The sequence below is a fragment of the Falco rusticolus genome, chromosome 8 (genome assembly GCF_015220075.1).
Source record: "Falco rusticolus isolate bFalRus1 chromosome 8, bFalRus1.pri, whole genome shotgun sequence".
NCBI lineage: Eukaryota > Metazoa > Chordata > Aves > Falconiformes > Falconidae > Falco > Falco rusticolus.
In genome coordinates this window covers 22,625,537-22,648,242 of record NC_051194.1, presented here as the reverse complement: position 1 = coordinate 22,648,242, position 22,706 = coordinate 22,625,537, and the positions used below count along the sequence as shown (strand labels likewise).

Sequence of the window (22,706 nt, the reverse complement as noted above, 5' to 3'; positions counted from 1 at the left end):
CTCTCCATACATACCAAGAAAGGTTGTTATGGTGGGAATCTTCAAAAGTGTACATGTTGCTCTTCAAAAACTTGTGGGAAGCTTCAGGTCTTGCCTTTCTGTACAATAATAATTTGCATAGTCATACAACACTTGCATATACATACATCTGTACATCAAATATTGGTGTACAGTAACTGTGTGTGGAGTACCCCCCCAGTGTGTACTGCAAGCAAATTGCACAGGGAATGAAGTTACCATCTCTACAGTCTTAAAAATTTCTTGTTTGGCTTGTGTCTTAAACATGCTTGGTGTATTTTTTTAAGAAAAAATTATGCTAGCTGGAAGAACTAACAGGAGAAAAAAGATGAAATGTGTACAGACATATAGTAATGTACAGTGTTTCCTGTTTAATTGTATTTATACGGCCAAAGAAATAACTTTTCAGTTGTAGGTAGTTTGCTGCAATTCTTGGCACGAAAGCTGTGCGCTGTCAGAAGTAATGGTTTATAGCCCAGTGTGGTGTGTTTGGTGTAGGATGGGCAGCAGCTGCGGGGGGAGGGCAGTGAAGCCTCTAGATGAGCCGGTGCACAGCACAGCGAGGCACCATGCTAGCACCGGGCTGGACCAGGACAGCAGCGCTGGCCCACGTGGCCTTGCCCGGGGCCACAGCAAGGGCAGATCCCCCTGGTGAGGCTACCGGGGACTCCCTCCTGCCCCCTGCTCCTGGCCCGGGGCCGCTCCCGCTGCCTTCTAAGTCTGCTGGTGTTCCGGTGTTGGCACAGGACTGTACGTGTTGCCTTGTTCTGCTTTAAGCCTTAATGGTGCTAAATCTCATGCGTGGAGACTTCTGGGTGAATCTGGGGCTTGGACAAAGATAACTGGAGGGCTTGGAGCACTGACGGGAGTCCTTCAGACTTGATGTATGTTGTTTCTAATGCGATGTGAGCTGCTGCGGTCCTGGGAAGATGGATTAGGTTGTGCCTGCTTAAGATTCAGGTCAGTTCCATGCAAATTTTTCATTCAGTATCAGAACACTGGGTCTTTTAAGAATTAGTCTGACCCACATAAGGCTAGATGGTAAAGTTCTGCGCTTGTTTCAAGCCACTTAATCTTGTCCGCTGTCTTTGCTGCTGCTTCGAACTGAAGGACCTGCTTCCTAACTAGCAGTGCATCGCTTCTCCACCATTCCTGGGTAGGACAAGCATTGCTAATATATAATAAATACAGGGATTGTAATTCCTGGCTGGAAGGCGCGATGGAGTGCTGTTAGGCAAATGCAATTGTAGAAGTAGCTTGATGGGATGGGAGGGTAGCTATAGGTGATCTTGTCAAGCAGATCAGCTGTTCTGTTGTGGTAAAGATTTGATGGCCATCTGGCTGATGATGGGGTGTTCTTGTTCTGCTTTTGCCACAGTATTGTTAAGCACTTGTCACATATATGAGTATTTAGAGTTTAAATGGGGTGTGTGTGTATGTATCTACTTGTATATCTACATACTTTTTTGTATGTTCAGCTTTCACAGCAAATACCAGAGCAGTCTGGCTTGCCTCTGTCTAGACTTTGTTTAGAAATTATTAATATTGCAATGAAAATTGCTAATTAATATATTGCTACCCCAAGTTTCAGCTTGTCACAACATTGTCATTAGTTTCTACAAATGGTCTATTCTGTGTAGCCTAGTTTCTAACATGGTAAAGCTGCCTATTAATTTTTATCTTCTTTTCTTACAGTAAAAAAATGGCATTTCAGAAGGCAGTGAAAGGAACTGCTCTCATTGGAGGAGGTGCCATAGCAACAGTTTTTGGCCTCTCTCAATTTTCTCAGTATAGAAACAAACATGTAAGTATTAATTATGATTTCTGATAAAATATGAAACTTAAAATCTGTTTGAGCGTATGTTAGGCTTATACGAATAGTTTTGTTTGGAAAGGAATGCCAAGAGCCTCTCAGCTTGATTTGGTAGGTGCTAATCTGGAGGGTGGCATTAAACGATGTTTCACTATTGTAGGTCTTTAACCAGTGGGGAAGTGTGATTCTTGTAAATGATTTTTCATGTTTAAAAAATGACCTTTGTGTACTGCTAGGGATTTTACTTAGTTGCAGGAGGAGTGGAAAGTACTGATTGAAGTATAAGCACTAAGCAGAGTTTGGATGGTATTTTCAAACTTAGAAGCTTGAAGTGAAGCTAGTGAAACCACTAGCGCTACCTCTGAAAATCTCAGCTTCAAAACAGTCATGGTGCCAGCTCTTGTTCAGTTTAAAAAGCTGAAAAACGTTTGACGATAGGATCTGTGTCAGAGAAGTCAGTGGCGAGGCTCCTGTTTCTGGTGGGCCCAACCTAAACACTGGTAATCTTGAGGCACAGTTCAGTGCTGTCTTCCAGGTGACTAAGGCACACAGACAGGTTAAATTCTCCAGCAGCAAAGGATGATGATGTTGGGGACTTACTGTTAAAGTAGTGGTATCAGAAAGAGATGCAGTACATTCTGGTGTCAGTTTGTGTATTGATTCTTGCCGTTGCAGAAAATAGATTTCATTGGCATATCTGCTCCTCACAGTAGGGTTGGAGTTGCCATGCTGTTTAACTCACTTCTCAATGCAGAAGTCAAGGAGAAATCTTTAAAAGGAACGTGACTTGTGGACTGGTTTTAAGCAGACCTGCTGTGGATCAACAACCATTCTTTGAAAGCAACTAAGTGCCCATTTTAATGCAATTGTTCTCTGCTTTACAGTTTTATAATAATACATACTAAAAATATGTATCTTGTAAAACTCTGTTTATGTAGAGTTTTATTTGCAGATGACACCAAGTTGGGTGGGGCTGATGGGCCAAGGCCAGTTGTGTGAGGTTCAACGAGGCTCAGTGCTGGGTCCTGCCCCTTGGGTCACAGCAGCCCCCTGCAGCGCTACAGGCTGGGGGAAGAGCGGCTGGAAAGCTGCCTGGGGATCTTGGTCGACAGCCAGCTGGCCATGAGCCAGCAGCATGGCCAAGAAGGCCAACAGCATCCTGGCTTGTGTCAGAAACAGTGTGGCCAGCAGGATGGTCACCACGTACTTGACGCTGGTGAGGCCCCACCTTGAATACTTTGTTCAGTTTTGGGCCCCTCTCTACAAGACAGACATTGAGGTGCTGGAGCATGTCTGGAGCCGGGCAGGGGCTGGGGCACGAGCCTGATGGGGAGCGGCTGGGGGAGCTGGGGGGTTCAGCCTGGAGAGGAGGGGGCTCAGGGGGGCCCTGATCGCTCCCTACAGCTCCCTGAAAGGGGGCTGCAGCCATGGGGGTCGGGCTCTGCTCCCAGGTAACAAGCGACAGGACCAGAGGGAACGGCCTCAAGCTGCACCAGGAGAGGTTTACATCGAGTATTGGGGAACATTTCTCCACCAAAAGGTTTGTCCAGCACCAGAACAGGCTGCCTAGGGAGGTTGTGGAGTCCCCATCCCTGGGGGTATTTAAAGGACATATAGATGTGGCACTTAAGGATGTGATTTAGTGGTGGGCTTGGTGGTGCTGGGTTAACGATTGGACTCAATGACCTTAAAGGGCTTTTCCAACCTAACCAATTCTATGGTTTTATAAAATAACCATGTCTGGGCTTAGTAGATGTGTGTAAGGGAACATCTCTGATCTTGTGTTAAATGTGGGTTGTGAGGCTGGCACCTTGCATTTGGCCAAAAATATTTGCAGTCAGTGTTCTGCAAAACGGTTGATGTAGGTGTAGTCAGAGCTGTGGCCTGATTTGCTTCAATATGGATTTGGAAAAAACTTAAACCCAAGGTTGGGACTGCCGCCTCCTTCCTTTGAGATGGTATCAGTCTGAGCAGCTAGGTGAGCAGGTGCTCATTTTGCATGGTGTTTTCCGCTTCTCACCTTAGAAATGTAATCAGTCAGCTCTTTATTTAGACAAGCTGTTACTCTGTGAACCTCTGTAGTTACCACACTTCTACTATAAATTGCCATTCAAACTGGGCAAACTGAAAATAGGAACTGAAGTGGATCTTAATGGTCTGGTTGAAGGTAAAACAGTGGGTAATGGGAGCAAGTCTTCACAGAGCTCCTTGAAAGGTGTGTGTAACGTCTGAATAAATGATAATCTGAATCTTCTGGCTGTTTCTGTGGGGAGGAGGAATAGCAGCTGAGGTATTGGTAAAATGAATGAGATGAGTCATTTCTGGGCAACCTGGCTGGGAAGTGAATAAGCCAGGATCCTTATGGCTTCAGATACTGTTGCAGAAAATAAAACCTAGCATTTAAAGTGAGCTTCCCATTGGGCTGCCTGTCTTGCACCTAGCTGCTAATACTGTTTCTAACTCTCTCTGGAGCCTTTATCACATGATTTTACACTCTGGCTTCATTACTGTCAGAAATGGCAGCTTCAAATTTTAGGACTGTTTAAGAGGAGGAGTTGCAAGGGAAAAGTGATCTGGATAGCTCGCTTGTTGTATATGCAGTATTGTATTCTAGAGTTCAGGGAATGCCCATTTTTGTGGAAATGGATGGCCATTACAAATTTCCAGAGGTGGATTAAACCCCCAGGTTTTACAGAAGGTGATAAAGATGTCAAACTGAAATAACCGCTTGTCCCCCGATTTCAAAACCTTTTGTGTAGGATCAGTCTGCAGAGGATCTGAGAATTTCCAGCATATGTGTCAGCAAATGGATCTGTCAAGTGAACAGCGGGTTGTTTTCATGTTGTACTAACTTGCACATTTCCCACGTGATGTCCCTTAAAGCTGCTGCCTTAAACACCTAATATAGGGCAGCAGGTGGAACATAACTGGAGGGATTGACACAAAGGAGGACAGTCCATTTGTCGTGTTGACATATCTAAGCTGTGGGCATGTCCCCCAGCCCAAGTGTCTTCTTTTTAATAATGCCTGCCAATCAAATATATGCTAGGGCAAAGATCTTGTCTTCCTTTGCCAGAGAAGGGTATTGCCCCAAGATGTGCACTAATTGGCTACACATTGTAGGAAATCTGTTGTTATTTCAGGCACAGAATCCATCACATAGTAAGACAAAAATAAAAGGCTCAGTTTTTTTACCCATGTTTGTATTGCTTCAGTGACTAGATGTCTGTGCTATGGCCAGCAGCCTGGAGTTAGGGGCATCCAGTTACAGAATAATAGCCTCATTTGGCTAATAATCCTGGACACACAGCCTAGTTGATCTGTCTTCCTTTGTTTTGCACGTTCACTCAGCTGGTGTTCTGTGTTTCTGTGAAACTTTGCTGTCTCAGGTAATGCCAAGGGAGAGGCTGAAGGGTGGTGAAGTTCTGGCCCTTGAGAACGGGTGGGATTTGTTAGTTGAGCATACTAGTGAGTGGTTTGTCTGCTAAGAGAGATGAGTTTTGACAGTTTCTGATGTTGAAATTTAAATTGTCCTTGCTACATTCGAGAGTCAAAGCCTTACTGTGAGGGGGATGGCACAGTTACCACAGTTAACTTTGTCTGTGTGTAAACAGCTGTAAAGTGTTTACACCTTGGAGAGAGAACGCTCCATTGATTCAGATCTGCCCTGGTTTTGAAGGTTTTTATCCTAACTTATTGTTTCTAAACACGCGCCTGTGTGCTGACATTTTGGAACAGCTCTGCAATAGCAATTGAGGCAACATAACCTGAGAGTATGTATATCTATGCATGACATCTGCAGGCATATGAGCAGTTTAGAAAATTGCCCTTATTGTGTGTTGGGTTTTTTTGACAACACACAGTTCCTGCTGAGCAAAAGGGGTGATGGGAACATGTGTTGACATGACAGAGTTGTTATTGAATTTAACTCATAAGCTGATAGATGAATATTGCACTTCTGTGTCTTTTATAGTAACCTGATCACTGGGAAATTTACTGAATTAATAAGCTGGGTTAGCCTAATGCTATGTGTAAGGGAATAAGTAGGAATGACACTAATTCAAGCAAAACCTCTTTCAGTAAACACACAGGAGTGGTTCTTTCATATTTAATAACCATTACCCTTAAGGAAGCTGGTCAGGCTTTCTGTGCAACTTTACTGTCTTGGCTGTTGAGGGAATAAGTCTGCCGAGGAGGCTTTTGGTTAGATTAAAAAGAAAAAAAACCTTTCCAGAGAAAAGGGGATGGTTGGGGAACTCTTCACAGCAGGTTGTGCAGAGGTCTGAAGAAACTAGTCCTTCCTAAACTGTTTTTGGGCAAAGCAAAAGTGTGCATGGACTTACGTATTTTTTTTCCAGTGCCACCACTGTAAATGAATTTAATCTTAAATCATACAGGAACTCTCAAATCCATGTACACTGAATTAACTACCAATCACGAGCTCCTGAAAAGAATTGCATCTGGGATGAAATTGGACCCCTCTGAGACATAAAATACACAGGCTATGTGCATGATTGATTTGGCTTCAAATACTTAGATACCTGAATAGCAAAGGTGATAGAGCCAGCCTTTGCTAGCCATTTCACCAGTGCTTGTAACACTAATGGTGGTGGAGAAATGGAAATACCAGTTTCTCCTGCTTCATGTAGATGCTGACTGAATTGCTGCATTCTTGCTTTTTGTGCCTTTATTTTAATGCATCGAGCCATGTGTGCTAGTACTAGGTATGATGTGGGTATTTGATGTGCCAAGTTTGAACTGGAGACCACTGATGGTTTGGGGTTTTGTTTTGGGGGGATTTTTTTAATGAGTAAGGATGATGAATTTGACTCTGCAAACCTACCTGGAGATTTACATTAGCAAATTAACAAGAATGCTTGCTTATGGATTACTAGATCACTTTATAACTTCATGATTAAATTCAAACTGCCAAACTAAATTCCTTCTCGCTAAGAGTGTAATCAAAACCATTCAAGGAACTCTTGCCTGAGAAATTGTAGATATAAACAGCAATTGCTTATTTCAGTAAACATACTTGTTCACTGCCAAACTAATCACGTTATTGCAGATGGAATCCCTGTATGCAGCTTTTCTTCACTCTCGCATTTAATTGACAGTAAGATGAATCATATCTATATCAATTCCTAGTGTGCTAATCACTTTGCTTATATTTCAGTGCTAATCTCTGTACTCTTGCTACACCAGTGGCTGTCTGCTTGGGACTCTGGTTTGTGTTTTTCTATAAGCCATTTCTTGTAAATAATGTGTTTAAAAGCAAACCAAAAAATACAGTCAAAACCAAGTGATGGTAGTACTTCTTGAACTCTGAATTTTGGTTTTCTTTTGTTCTTTTATTTTCCTGAAGTTAAGTTGTACACTTTGAAAGTAGTCACTTGTTTTGCTGAAGCAGTCATGGCTGGAAATGTAGTGCAAAACTAATTTTGAGATGGGGATTTTAAAGTTTAAGGAAGTTGAGATATGTAGCTGAACGTGATCAGCCAGAGTACATGCAAGGCTAAGCCATGGGTGGTTTTGGTCTTCACAATTTCCTTCTTGTCACTGTTGTCTCCAAGTCACAGGGTGATACTTAGGGAAGCTGGGAAACTGGCATCGACTGTCTGTCTGAACTCTGTAATGATACAGCACTAAAAAATATGCTTAATGCAACAGCTTACCAAGGAAAAACCAGAGACCTGGGTAGGAAGCCAGGCAGTACCACCTGCTACGCAACCCGGAAAGGTGCAGCATTGTCGCAGTTTTCAGGTATTCAAGGGGAAGAACCTTCTGTGCACTGCTTCCTCATCCTCTTTTGAGAGGGGAGTCTGGGCAGAGCCACTGCTGGAGACAGGCAGAGCAAACCTCTGCAGAAGCACAGGCGCAGGAGGGTTGTCTTTATGGCCATGGACGAAGGTGTGTAAACGGGAATGGTGGGATCCTCTCAGTACCTCCGTCCTTCTATTTGTCGCTCCCTGGAAAAGCGCGTTCTGGAACTCTGTCGGTATACCATACTTTGGGGATATAGCTTCTGTCGTACTTGCAGGGATATTAAAATTTTTAGCACTGCTGGAGATGAGTAGGCTAAGAGGCAAAAGTAGGTGGGAATGTACAGAATTCATTGGTCAGAAGAATAATGTGGAAGCTGAATTTCTTTGCAGTGCCAAAACTTTGTACCTCATTTGATGATCTTTGCCATCTGCCACATGTTAGTATGTAAACATGTGAGAGCAAGGGCAGGCTGTAATTGGGAGGGTTATCACGATTTCACCGGTCTGCTTCACTTTGACTCAACCTCTCCACTGTCTGTGTGTGTCTCGTAACTCCTTGGAACTCCTGGGGATTTTTGTCTTTGAGGGTTGCAGTGGGTTTAAACAAGCTTCTAATCAGGAGACCTCTCGCTACTGTGCATTTGTAGTCGGTGACTAAGCCTGGGCTTGCAGTTGGTTGAGCATTTAATGTGGCTGCTCATGTGCCGGGAGGTGAGCCTGTGCCCAGGCGCTCGCTGGGCTGGCTCAGCCGGAGGTGACCCCAGTGGAAACCACCAGTGCTGTGCTTGGGAAAAATCCATGGTAATACTATAGCCTGAGCGGTAATTTGCCAGGCTTCAGCTGTTTTAAATCTTAATTCTCACTTCATTTCTGGTAAGATAGAAATCCTTGCTATAAAGTGAAGCACTCTTTCTCTAGTCCAGCTTTCCTTATTGAATGAATTGTAACACAAATGCAATGACAGTGGGTGCTGCTATCCTAAGTGACTTGCATGAGCTATTTGCGTTATAGTCAATATAAGCCATGATTACAAGATGAACTTGATTACTACTTACTTTTGAATATGCACTTCCTTTAGGCATGGCTACTGGTTATTAGATTTTATTCTCACTTGTATAGTAGTGATAGGAACATGCAGAAATAATGTGTTTCGATCACAACACTGCTGAAGAATGAACAAATGTTTTTGAACAAAATTATTTAGGTTCTGTGCACCATATAATGGGTTCAGGCTTCTTGCATGTGGTTGGATTGGCTGTTAGTTTACAGTGGATGTGTTGCAAGAATCGCTTTTACCTTTAACTCACACGGTCTCCTTACAGAGCTCTGTGACCACCAGTGGATTGCTTGCTAAAGAGGAACTATGCCGTTCGAGTAGCTGCTCATGGAAATCCATTCAGTGCACATGAGAGCAGATGGTGGCAAGCAACTGAGTTACCTTTTGTCAGTCAAGTGATTTTCCTATGGCAGGTGTATTTTCCCTCCCCATTGCAAACGCTGGGGAAAGTGGCTGGAGTTCCGAACAGCTGGAGGTGGCCTATATTATCAGACAGCTTTTCATAACCACAGTGATCTATCTGGGAAACTCAACATGTGGGCTGCACAACGATAAAACACCCAGGCAGGGTAAACGGTCCTTGTGATGGAGTGTTTGCAGCGTGGGACTGGGTTTAGGAGCTATTTCTGTGGCAATTGTAATTCACTGTTAACGGTGCAATAAGTAATAAAGTTATTTCTGTAACTGAACAACTTGCCTAATTCAGTTTATTCAAGGAATGTTTGGAAATAAAAGCTTAAATGAGAGAATTTCCTTGCACATTGTAAGCGTTTAGACAGATTGTTTTAGATCATAGTAAGAAAGCACTATTTTGTGTTTTGTCACTTGAATTTGTGTTAGTTTACTCTTTCCTGTCTAGGAGCTCTGGACACAAGCTGTTTTACATCAGTTAAGTCTGTCATTTGGACTAAAGACTAGATCATGCTCAGACCTTAGACTATAGGGTTTAGGCAGTTTTTTTCTTGTGTTGAAAGTGTTTATAATTTTCAGGAAACTCTGAAAATGTTAATTCTTCATTTTCTGTTGGTTTATTTTGATCCATTCTGAATTGGCCAATTAGTTCTGTCCTGGCCTGGGAAGTGTAGGCATTTATTTGTTTTCACATACGTATTTCGAATCAGCAGTGATTAAAACACTTCCATTGAAAGTGCTGTGTACTAATAAAAGCACTCCTCTCAATCAAACAAAACTTCAGAGGACCAAAATGTGGTTATTTCTGGAAGTGCTGGTTCAAGCGATGTTCTCAAGGTCATCAAGGGTTCTGCTGCTGAGCTGTGATGTGCTGCAGGTGTTCTGGCTCTATGGCCAGTACCTTGACTACCCTTCTTGTAAATTCAGGTGCTTTGTCTGCCAGGTTCACTTATGTGCAAGTGGTTACTCTGTTGTGCAAAAGATGGATCTTTTGGGTCTTGAAAAATCAGTGGTGAGAGGAATTCACAGTCTAGTTTTGTGCAGAGGGACAACGGTGAATGAGGAAATTTTTTTGAGAAAAAGCTAGAACAAAAAGCAAAGCTAGAGCTGAAAGCAAAGAGAAAGTAAACATGACTCTTGTGGCCTTCCACTCCATTTAACTGTCTGAAACACCGTGGTATCTGCCTGCAGCCCACTGAATACAAAATTAGTGTGATGCGTATGAACCCACAGCGACGGTGCTTATAACATAGATTATGAAGTATATGACAAGTGATAGGGTTTGGGGATACCTCTGACTGTAAAGGTTTTTAGAGTTAAGTTTAAATTAATGTTAACAGAAGAGAGTCTTCAGAAACTGGTTAAAACCTTAAAAATCAAACCATGGTCCATATTAGTTGACTGAGAAGGCATGTCAGCCTTTCTTAGCCTGGTCATTGAATGGCGAGCAGCGGAGGCTTGTGGAATGTCAGGCAGAGTACTAGAGAGATTCTCAAAGCCATTCTAGTAAAATCTGAACTTGTCTGGAAACCACCACATTGTTAACTTCTATCACTTTGAAAAAAAGTTGAGTTCTAGCATGCTGTAGAATATAAATTGCTTTCTTGGAAGATTTTCAAAAAGGATATGGCAGTAGTGTTTCTTTGGTGTTTGGTATAGTATATTTGACAGTAAACCACATCATCTCATGAACCTGATCAAATTTAATCTTAGATTAAGGCCACCATACAAGTACATAAAATGTACGTTCATCTTTTAAGTCCTTTGCTTTGATGGATTTTTTTTTTTGGAGAGTTGAGAGCCAAACCATGCATCTGTTTATTAAAATACTTCCTGAGCATCCTGTAACATAGCAAAAGACTATTCCTGGAAATAATTTATATGGCTAGTAGCACTTGAGTACAGCATTATATTGAAGTAGGCAAGATTAAGTAAATTTGTGCTAACCCTTTATGATTTTTGCACTGTTTATTGCTCCATAATGTTTTAATACAATATTATTATTATATATAGGTAAAGTGACTGGGAATATTTGAGTTTATTTGTGTGGTTTGGTTGTGTGTGTATGTATGTATGTGTACACATTTGTGTATACACAATAAATACAGATCCTCATGTGTTGTTTGTAATCTGTGCAGGGTACCTTTGTGCATGTTCAAGCTGCAGAAGCCGTGACTGTTCCAATAATGAACCATTTCCCTACAAGAGAACAACAAATTTTGGCACTGCAAACCACAGGTGAATTTGATGTCCTTGTTATAGGTGGAGGAGCAACAGGATGTGGCTGTGCTTTAGATGCAGTCACTAGAGGTAAGGCTTGAAAATTTAATTGCATTCTTATTCTTGGATTACATGGTTTATAATAAGTTTATCAGGTTGGCTTTTCAAAAGTACTTGAAGATAGAGGTGTACTCTAAATGCCTGGTTATAAAACTCCTTCTATTTTCAGAAGCTAAAATGAACTTGAAGAAAAAATTGCCATTGTGTTTTGTTGTTTCAGCAGAGTCTTTATTGTCTAGGTGCTTGTATGCAGTTTTCTACCATAAACCTTTTTGCTGGATGATCTTGGATGGACTTCTTATTCTCTGTTGCTCCTTATTTAGTGGGTTTGTCTGTAGTCATGTTTCAGTTGTTTGTGCAGGAGAATATTGGCAGCAAAGAGAAGACAAGACTTTTACAGCACTTTTAGCAACTGTTTTGAAAGGGCCACGTGTGAATTCTGGATGAGGCACAGTGGCTCTCCAGCTTGTAACTCGAGATCCCTGCAACTTCTAATGCATTGTAGCTGCAGTTGTAGTATATTGCAGGTTTGGAGAAGCCTGTTTGAATTTTCAGTGAAAGGTACTAGCACCACTCAGCTTGAGGGTGCATAAAGTAGATCTGTACTTCTGTTTCCCCTCTTTTGGGGGATTAGCTGTGTAACCGGTTTAAGAAGCTACTAGACGCAGCAGAATTGATGTTAACTTTATGCAAAGCTTTAACTTAGGGAATGCTCAAGGTAAAATGAGTTTAAGCTAATGCTTTTTACCTGACTTCTGCAGGAGGATGAGAATCTGTGTGGTGACAGTCAGTTTTGCTCAGTAGATGTGCAGTTGTTGCCCAATAGCTCGTGCAGTTGGTCAGACATGGGAAGAGCTCTGTTCAGGCGTTGAAAAAGCAGGACACTAATGCCCACTCTGTGTCATCCACCTTACACAGAAACTTTGAAATTGGCCACCAGGTTCAATCAAATTCGAGAGCTTTCAGAGAGAGTAAGTCATTGCACAAATTTAATGAAAATAGACCTTCAGATGCAGAGATGAGAATGCTTTGGTACTGTTCCTGTGGGAGATGATGTAGCATGAACTTTTATTCTATTGAAATGCGGTATTCCCCCAGAATATCATATTTTAATCCAAAAAGCTATATGAAAGATTGGTGAGAAAAGCTTGTTTTGCAATGTGTACTGTCAGTTGTTGTTTTCCATACAGTCAGCCAGTGAGAGAGAGAATGTGTCTTCCTTTGTTTCTGTGTTTGTAGACCTTTTTTCTGGTTTTGGAACTAAAATGGAAAAAAAAAAGGTGAAACATGGTAGGCAGCCATAAAGTTCTTCTGTAGGTTCTTTAACTTCTAGATATACCTCGGAAATAAAAGACAAAACATGACTCCAGGAGTGTTTTTTTAGTTTGGTTTGGAAAATACTTGCCCAGAGGGTGTGATAATTTTGAAACAGATAAAGCGGTAAGATCTGCGCCATTGGTAGATACATACAGACTCATACCTGGTTATTATTTTTTTTTCGTATGTGTTATTAAATATAACTTGGGATCTTTTCGCTTCTGCCTTTGCTATATTGTGGTAGAAAATGCAGTTGTAAAGCATACAGAAATTATTATAGTTAATCTATGTTTATCCTTTTACTGGATATTCTGATTATATCAGTAGATTTCTGAAGTGTGAAATATTCCTAGGCATTTGGTTAATGAATTGTGTATTGTTGCTGTTCATTCATGGAACTTGCTCTTTTATTATGTTTGCTTCACTTAACAACAAATTTTGCTTTTCATGTGTTTGATACATCTTCACCAAATTATTTCTGATTGTATCCATTAATCTTCAGTCACATTTGACAAAAATAAATTACTCTGATCTTTGGAAGTTACCAGTAATAATTAGATTTTTTTTTTTTAAGGACATAAAAAGTTTTGGGAGAGCAACAGATGTTAAAATGTGTGTTCACCAACCAGTAGCATAAAGCACCCTGCAAAGAGGGTGAAGGCAAGACCCAAGGGATAACTTCTAATGCAGATGATGCTCTTCTTGGGTATGCGTCGTCATGTTGTTGCTGTTGGTTTTGGTACAGTGTCACTCACTCTTTTCCTTGCCTACCTAATTCTGCCAGTGATGGAGGGGGTCTGTTCTGCTAACTTGGGTAACACAGGTTGTCCTTCCACATACATTTTAAGTGAAAGACTGCCTTATGCTTGTCCTATGGTGCTTATCTTGGTTGGGTTTACTTATGCTGGATGTTGGAAGTTGTTGTTGGTTGTGTTGTAGGTATTAGGTATGTGCCAAAGGATGTTGCCTGTATCTTACCATTCTAAGGCATCTGCTAATCATCTGTTTCCTGCAACTCTTCCCTTATCCTAACTTCCATCACATAACTCGATGTCAATCTCCTTCATGAAGAAGATGCCAGCACTTGCCTGTACAAGGGACGTAGTGTCAACAGTATTTGGGTATATGGTTTTGTAGCAATTCACACAAAGCAGAGTGCCTTTACCTATGGAATGCTTTTTCCTGGCCTTCAGGGTAACTGGGAACACAACTTGTGTAAAAAAACCCCACGTGCTAACCTCATTCCAAGTGTTTGGTAGAGTAAGCATTATGATGTTCAGTTATAAAGCAGTTTGTGTTCTGGACTTGTGTGAACATCTGTGAACCATGTGGTTATTCCTTCCTTGTGCTGGTCAAACTGTTGGTGCCTGCCAGCATCAGGGAACATGTGTGCGCATTTCTGAGTCAACTCCTTTCTGAAGTAATTAGTGGTATCTTCTAACGAATGTTTTGCGTATGTGTGCCCTTGGCTTATGTAATGTAAAAGGAGGATGTCTGTGCTGTATGAGCACTGTAGTGCTCTGCATAGTGAACTGGAGATGAACTTCCTTTTTCACTTTGCTACGCTTCCAGGTAACCTACGATATTTTGTATTAAGCCTCATCAAACCTATTTCATGTATATGGCAGAATTCTGTATACGTGTGCATCATGTTCTCCGGTGAGCTGTCCCTGAGTGGTGAGCATGCACATGGCTGGCTCTCCTTTAGTTTTGGGTACCTCGTAAGCAGAGAAAGATGCCAGTTGTCTGCCTCTCTGGTATGCTGTTCAAATCATTAGTGTGATAGATTTAGAGCTCTCTGCTGCAAAGAGTTAAAAGTATTCATGAAAATATTCTGTTCTTGCCATGAATACGAACTATGATTTGCTTGAGGGAGCATGGCCCCTATAATGTACTGTAATGCCTTTCTATTGTGAAATATCCAGGTTTTAATGTGCTTCTGTTTAAGTTCTGTTTTGACTTTTCCCTTAGGAAGGAAGCTAAAATTTTTCATTACAATATAGACAGTGCACTACACTTTGAATACAAATTTATCCATGTACAGAGTAATTTTTCTTGTGATTGTCTCTACCCTAGAGAAGTGTCTTTAATGAATTACATACAAATTGTGTAATTTAAGAAGTTAATTTGGTTTTCTGGTAACACAGGACTAAAAACAGCCCTTCTGGAAAGAGGTGATTTCTCATCAGGGACCAGCAGCAGGAGTACTAAATTGATCCATGGTGGAGTGAGATATCTTCAGAAGGCCATCATGAAGTTGGATTTTGAGCAGGTAATTGTTTATGCTGGTTGTTAAGCAAAAATTGCTAGTAGACACTTCCCCTATCCCAATTATATCCAAGTCTCCTTTTTATTTTTTCAATACTTGACTGTTGTATTTCAAAGCTGCTGTACATAGAAAAAGCGTCTTCTCCCTTTGAGCTTTCTAGGATATGGAAATCAGTGCTCCTGCCTTTTGCTAAATTGTTGTATGGGCAATACAATTGCCATACTTTATAGACTGTGTATGTTCTGGGGAAGGAAGGCAGAGACAGGGCTGATTTCAGAATAAAAAGAGCTTCCTACCAGTCATGAACCGAATTTGGAGGAGTGAGTGGTTGTCCTGTGTATTGTAGAATGAGGAAAGAAAATATGGTAAATGAGTGATTATATAGAAATGCTTTCATGTATTTTTGTGTCGGAGGAAGCTGATACTCTTGTTTTGTGAAATTGATTTGTCTTCTCATTGCAACCTCTCTAACTTCAAGTATATTTCAATGGTTGTAATACTGCTGTAGAAATGGTGACTTCTCAGGGAAAAATATGTAAAACTTGTAGTTATCCAGCTACAGAAATCAAGCTTTTTTTGCCAAAGAACAACTTCATATTGATTCATATTGATGGATTTGGAGAAGAGCACGTCTACATTTGCAGCTCAGAGTTAGTATGGGATTTAATTGTGGGAACTGGCACAGAAGGTATACTGTGGGATGAGTTCTAAACTTCAAGTGCCTCCTGCCCATAGTTAGGATTATTGCGCTTTACACTCAAATTAAAAATTATTCTGCTGACCTGCCAAAATGAAACTAGCAAAACCTCATTTTCTTGGGAAATGTTTTCCTTAACTTTTGTATTTTTCAGCAAATCTTTGTGTGTTTCTGAAAGAATAGTAAAAGTTATGCAAGATATTTGCTTTGATAAACCATTTCTTATTAAATGTTGCACATGGAGACAAAATTGAGTAACGTGGGATCCGCATGTACACTTCTGTTTTTCAGTACAAGATGGTGAAAGAAGCACTTGAGGAGCGTGCAAATCTGCTTGAAATTGCTCCTCACCTCTCGGCTCCTTTGCCAATAATGCTGCCTGTTTACAAGTAAGCTTTGCTATAGTATCTCTCCTTTAGCGTTGTTCTTGACAAGCAAGCTGTTTCCCTGGAGAGTTTGCAGGTGCCTTTTTCCAAGCATGTCATTAAACCTGTCATAAGCTTTGTCCTCCAGCAGGTGAGATGATGTCATATTGTAGGAGCGTGAAATTCTTCTGTGGCACCAACCAGTTATCACTGCTGGCTAGGAGCTCATCATGGACTTCACCAGTTCAGTGCATTTTGACCACCCCAATAGCGGGGAGGAGGGGAGTTTGCAGCTGGAATGAACTCTCATTCCCAGCACATTATTTGATATTCTTTTCACTACGTCCATGTCTTCAACATGCTATCATGGTGTTCTTAGCAATGTGACATTTAGTCCATGCAACCATCCCTGTTCAGTGCAGTAATTCAGTGCACTTGCCTTTCACAGCACATGACAGTTTAGTGCTGATGCTTCTCATCTAAGAAAGAGACTTTAAGTGATTTGGAACAGTTTCTCACTGTAACAGGCTACTTAGAGCAGATCTTAATGTATGGCTTTATTCCTGTCTTAGTAGAAGGGGCTTGTAATAGGTGGAGCTCGTGTAGGTCAGCGGCCAGCTGCATTTATTTGGTCCTGTTTGTGCAGGAGGCATTAGTCAAGGTGTGCATTTGAGGAACCCTTTCAGCTTGCACATGCAGCCTGGCTCTTCCCTTAATACATAGCTTTAATATCTCACTTTACACTGAAGTAAAAAAGGCAGGTTTGTGATCCTAATTCTAGAATAAATAAAGCCTTGAATCTGCTTGACTAACTGCAGTGAGTAGATCAGTTGAAAACAGTAGCGAACAATAGATAAGTTCTTGTGTATTTGCATTCTGTTGTGATACCATGAACTTATGTGATGGTACAAAGTAAAACTAGTGTAATACTACATGCTGTGTTACTTACCATGTTCTATATTACTATAACATTGTGTGCATACACTTTTGCATTTATTTATTTCACTTCCTGGGGATTTTTTTTTTCTTGCAGATGGTGGCAGTTGCCATACTACTGGCTTGGAATAAAACTTTATGACCTCGTGGCAGGAAGTCAGTGTCTGAGAAGCAGTTATGTCCTTAGCAAGTCAAGAGCCTTGGAGCTCTTTCCAATGCTACGCAAAGATGAGCTTGTTGGAGCTATTGTCTACTACGATGGTATGTTGCCTTTCTGTGTTTTCATTATTATGTGGTGCTGTGTTTTGAGTTGGGGAGAAACACAAGTATGCAATTATAGGTCATGTACATAGACTTTCTAAAGGGAAGAACAACAACTTGGAAGTATTTAGCTTGCCTCTTAAGCATTAATTTGGTAGCTAAGTTGCGTTTTTCACAACAGTAACTTACTGGACATAGGAGAGAATATATTAGTTTTCTTGGCTAGTAGGTATAGTGATACGTGAAAGCGTTCTAATGTTCTGGTGATTCCCTACAACTTTCCAGCCGTGCGTGTTTTTGCTATATACTTCCTTCGACTGAACACTTCTGAGGTATTGTAAGTCAAGAAAATGTGATCATTCTGGTAATGTTAAATGGTTTGCTGTAGCACTTTGACTATGCAAATAACTTAAGACCTATCTAGCTGATCTGGCTGCTGGTTGTGGTTCTTGCACTGGGTTGGATGAGGCCTGGATCAATTACTTGTTGTATCACCAGTAAAATCGGTTGCTCTGCAAAGACAGCGTTCATTGTAATTATAATCAGATACTAGAGACTGATATAAGATATGAATGGTTTTGTTAAAACCCCTTTAAATAAAGGCTTATAAATTCATGAGAGGAAATACGCCTCCAGCACAAGTTATTTAATCTATTATATCAGCTAGTTTTAGGTATGTTTGTGTATAACGCTTACACAAATTCAGTGTCTGAGTGGGAGAAAATAAAGATGCTTTCTGCAAGTCTTCTGATGTTCATTCAAAATAAAATGATGATTTAATAGAACTCATTGCAGTCATCTAGAAATAGCAATTTTAATGTTCAAAAGTGTTCATGTGTATTCATGTTAGGAAAGAGCGTCACTCTTGTTTGTAATGCAAGAATGGATAAGCCTTTTTGCCTTGTTCTGTGAAATAAGTCTGGTAATAAGTCTCTAACATAGCTGTACAGCAACAGGTGCGTGCTGCAGTGGGTCTGCCAAGCAAAGGATTTAACTCTGTCCCTTCAGACTCTACAGATACACAAGGCAGTCTGAAGCAGAATTGGTGAAGGTTTAGTTGGCTTACTTGACACAAAATTTGCTTGTCCAGAACATTAGTGCTCATGTTGATGTGCAGGTGCCTTGAGCTTTATCCAAACTGCTGTATCTCAGTACTTTCTAATGTCATGCAAGTCCCATCCCCAAACAGTATTTAAAAAATACTGAACTTGTACAAAATCTAAGTGCTGGAAAGTTCACTGCTTAAGCTGGAGTTCCAGGGTGTACTGTCATAATGGCTTTCTTGATCCACCTGGTTATGTTGGCAGACCTGGAAGATGTGATACCTTTTCTTTGCGGCAGAGTTGTACGCTGTTTCACAATGTGGTTTCAATTAGATTGGTATTCCTCCTTCTCCAGCCCCCTTCCACTTCCCTTCCAAGACTGAAAGTTTGGTAAAACTTTCTTGGTAATGGGGCCAGCTAGGTAATACCAAAATGTCAAATATGTTCAGGATAGGGCAAAAAGCCGTAGATTCTTTGCAGGCTTGGAGGAGCCCTCCAAAGAATAAATAGCTTAAATACTGATTTACTTCAGTAGTGGTGCAGTTCTAGTTAGTTTTTACCTGAAGATGTAGTTTCTGACCTTTTGGCAGCCAGAAAGGTCTTCACACAAAATTGATTGTAAAGGTAGTTCTTTTCCCTTTTTAGAACTGCATTTACCCTATTCATCAGCTTATCAATAGGGGCTTTTGTACTGGGAAGAAGTAGGAGGGACTCTCAGAACACACTGGAGTTAGTATTTATGAGGCTTCTGGCAAAAGCATATGTTGATAATTGCAGGTTGCTCATACAGAGCCCACAGAACGACAAAAAAACCCTGTATATATATGTGCAGGAATATATATGTGTAGGTTCTTACTTGGGGATAGGGTAAGATTTAAAGGATGGACTTGATTTTTACTTATTTCTGATGGAGACTGCATCTTTTCTATCTTATTTTTAAGGTCTGGAGGAAATAAGAGGTTATTTAGAAGCAAATTTGTTGTGGGATTATGTGGTATTTTTGTATACTGTAACAAGAGCTGCTGTAAATAGCATGCATAGAAGTAATTCAGATTTATTTTTTCATTATCATAAGCTATCCCTTAGACTGTTTTAAGGGATCCCAGGAGCATACAAGAACGACGAAGTGGTTCTCTTAACTGTAATTACACTTCTCATAAGAGCACTATAACTTGAAATCTATTTATAATCTATTGAAGTTTTTCTGATTAAATAAATAGTTTGGATGTATCATAGCTATTTACTACTCCAGCATTCCAAAGATACACATTTACAAGATAGCCTTAACATTAGTTTTCAGATTTCTTGGATGAGTAATTATTTTAAACAGTGTTACAATAAATCTAAAAATTCAGCATGAAGATAACCATGTGGAGTTTTAGTGGAAAACATCTGTGTAGCAATACAGTGCAGAACTCTGGATGACTGAGAGATGTCTCTGATGGTTTTGTTGACTTCCCAAGCAATAAGAGACAAACCTGCACTCTGCATATTGGACACAAAGAAGTGTAAAAAAAAAAAAAAGAGAAAGAAAAAGGAAACGTACAGGATTATTGAAGAACAGTTTAAAGAGAAAGAGGATTGTGTAATTGTTCTGTTTATTCATACAAATCTCAATAAAGTCAGGTAGCTGACAGAGCATCTTAACAGTTCTCCTTCAGAGGAATAGCTGCAATGCTAGCAGGACTCTTGGACTAATTTGATGAGAGATATCGAAAATAGACTTTTAAGTTTTGCTGCCAGTGAAGCTACTTATTCATGCCAGTATATCTGGCCTTATTTTGCTTTCCTTGTAAGAGTACAGCTTGGTTATCCACATTTTTAGTGCGGAATTTAAAGAAACGGTGTTTTGCAGTGAAAAAATTAAAGAAATTCTCAAAGCTCCACTAAACCTCATTTTCCTAGAAGACTAAAGTAGTTCTGAAGGAAAGTATCAAATTTGTGAGTTCATAATGTACATTTGGGTTCTTTGAGGCTGTACCTAATCCAGAATAAAAACTTTCCAGCTACAATGTTAAATCAATTCTTAACATGCTACATTTCAGAACTAAATTTTATCTGCAGTGACTTCTCTGTAGGTCAGCCTGTGGCCCATGGTGTATGTGTACTCATGCTGTGTTGTAACATGTTATTTTATTGTGATCAATTAACTGTGTTCTGTCCACAGTGAATTTGTTTTAAGTCATAATGTTTCAGCAAGCACCGTTTAATATTATACCTTCATGCCCTGAATTTGGAGACATGGAGGACAAAAGGGAAAGGGAATTGAACTTAAATCCTCCTTAAAGAGGAGAAAGGGATGATAAGATCAAATTGAACTCCTTTTAGTTCTTTCAGAAGGATTAGTCATAAAATAAAGCCACTAAATAATGACAAAATTTTATATATATATATATGTGTGTGTGTATCTGTACCTGTCTTAAAGTAGGTCATATCTGTGTCTTCTCTGTCCATCCTTTCTCTGTCTTCCCTAAATAATGAATAAATAAATTGGCCTTTTAAGAATGGTGTGTCTTAACTGACTGTGTATGTGCAGTTGAATGTAGATTTATCTTTTTTTCTTGCCTATTTCTATCATACTTTCCCTGTATCTGTAGTTGTTAACAGCACCTACTAGCAGCGTCTTGCTGTCTGGCATGTTGATCACCACCACCAAAGGGAAGAATTAAAAAAGTAACCTACATAATGAATGGTTTTGTTTGATAAAACCACCTGTCCAGTTGTGACTTTTTGGTGACAATGTTCTTCTGCAGAGGAAAGATCGGGAAAGCTTTTTGTTTTGTTTTGTAATTGTTGATCAAACTAGTGGCATGTCAAATAATAATGTTGCTGTGGTTGTCTTAATTACATTTTTAAAATTGTTTTGGTTTCTTTTGGGGGGGTGGGGGTGGGTGGGAGGGAAAAGTACATTATAAATGTTTGAAGTACCAGCAACAGCAAATCACAGACTTTACCAGAGGCTATTCTTGCTCTGTCTCGGCATCAGGAAACTAAAGCATATGTTGGATGTTAGCCTGGGTGTACACAATGTGTCCTATTTATTCAAGGTTTTCTTTGAAGCCACAACTTACAAGTTTGTTTCTTAGGGGTACATGTCAGACTTCATTTAGCATTTGTTGGTATTAGGATACTCCTGAATAGCAAAAAGGCAACATTTTGGGGGAAGAACGTGGCTGCTATCTGAGCAGTGATCTGTCAGTTCCACTTACGTAGCTCAAGGAAGACTGGAGAGAGGCACTATGGCGATGCTGGGCTGAGATCTCAAGATCATAGGCAGAATTATTTTAAAGCACTTTAAATGGAAGAATTAATCTCCATTTAAATTATATATAGTTCATTATGTTAAGAACTAGGAAAAACATTAAAGCAGAGGTCCAGCTGGCCAGAATATTTCAATTTAAAGTGTTTAGAAATTCTAAGTGGCACAATTATTTTTAGGATGCATTATTTTTCTATCTCCAGGTGCTTGCAGACCTCTTTGTTAACATATTTTTGCCTTGCAAGATGAGCCTTTAGGTGTGTAAGGAAAACTTGTGTTCTGGAATCAGTCCTGAATTTAAGATTTTTGGGCTTTGTTGACCCTGCTCTTTGAATTTACTGCTATTTTCTGAAAGCACGAATTAACATATACCACTTGTGTGACTGTGTTGTCACATCAGGGTATTTGATTGCTTAATGTCTTGTTCTATGAATTTCCAGTATATTTGCTGGAATGTAAGTAATTTTTGTTTATTTTTTGTATATATTCTCTCCTGAAATATTTTAATATGGAGGTTATTTAAAGGTAGAAAAGGAAGCTTTGGCAGAGGATTTAGCTTTCCTTGTTTACAGCAAACCCCATGAGAAATCCTTCCCAGGCACACATGCACACACACAGACGGACATACACACAAAAATCAATGCAAAAGAGTAGGGCATTCATTAAGCTGTCAAAAATGGAATAAATGCTTTTTTTTTATTTGGGCTCTTGTAGCTATTTTTCCTAGTGTTTGAGTGTGTCCTGAATTATGAAATGTTATAGCTTTATAATTCATATTTGACAAATTAATATTTTGCGAATGTTGAGCTGTAATAGGGGTATTACCCTATTACAGATGCAGACAAGTGTATGACTTTTTTTCCCTCCCTGGATATAAAAACTCTTTGACAGTTTGTCACTAAAAATACTTTCTATAGGTGAAATACACGGCTAACCATATTTCTTGGTATTTCAAAACTGAAGCTGGATGAATGAGAGAAGCCTTGCAGGCACACTAACCGTAGGTATAACCTGGGAAATACTATGCGTATTCTCCATATCCCGTTGCTTTCAAATACATTTTGTCCCATGTTCTATATAATAGAGTTGTATGTAAAATCCTGAAGAAAACCGGCAGCCTGCTATGAGAGGGCTCGTAAAGGTAACGCTGGCTTCCTCTAGTGGAATGCATGTAAAATGGAATGCAGGTCTCCAGCTGAAGCGATGGAAGTGGTA

At 40.1% G+C, this 22,706-nt stretch overlaps 1 protein-coding gene across 2 annotated transcripts in view; it reads left to right on the top strand.

The window, feature by feature from the left end:
• GPD2 (glycerol-3-phosphate dehydrogenase 2) overlaps positions 1-22,706 on the top strand; it is a 64,069-nt gene that overhangs the window by 11,835 nt on the left and 29,528 nt on the right. For both annotated transcript variants that reach the window (XM_037398017.1, XM_037398018.1), the window contains exons 2-6: positions 1,714-1,822; positions 11,203-11,374; positions 14,809-14,933; positions 15,919-16,016; positions 17,026-17,189. In XM_037398017.1, coding sequence (XP_037253914.1) covers positions 1,721-1,822; positions 11,203-11,374; positions 14,809-14,933; positions 15,919-16,016; positions 17,026-17,189 — 661 coding nt within the window. In that variant the 5' untranslated portion in view covers positions 1,714-1,720. The remainder of the gene's footprint in view (positions 1-1,713; positions 1,823-11,202; positions 11,375-14,808; positions 14,934-15,918; positions 16,017-17,025; positions 17,190-22,706) is intronic.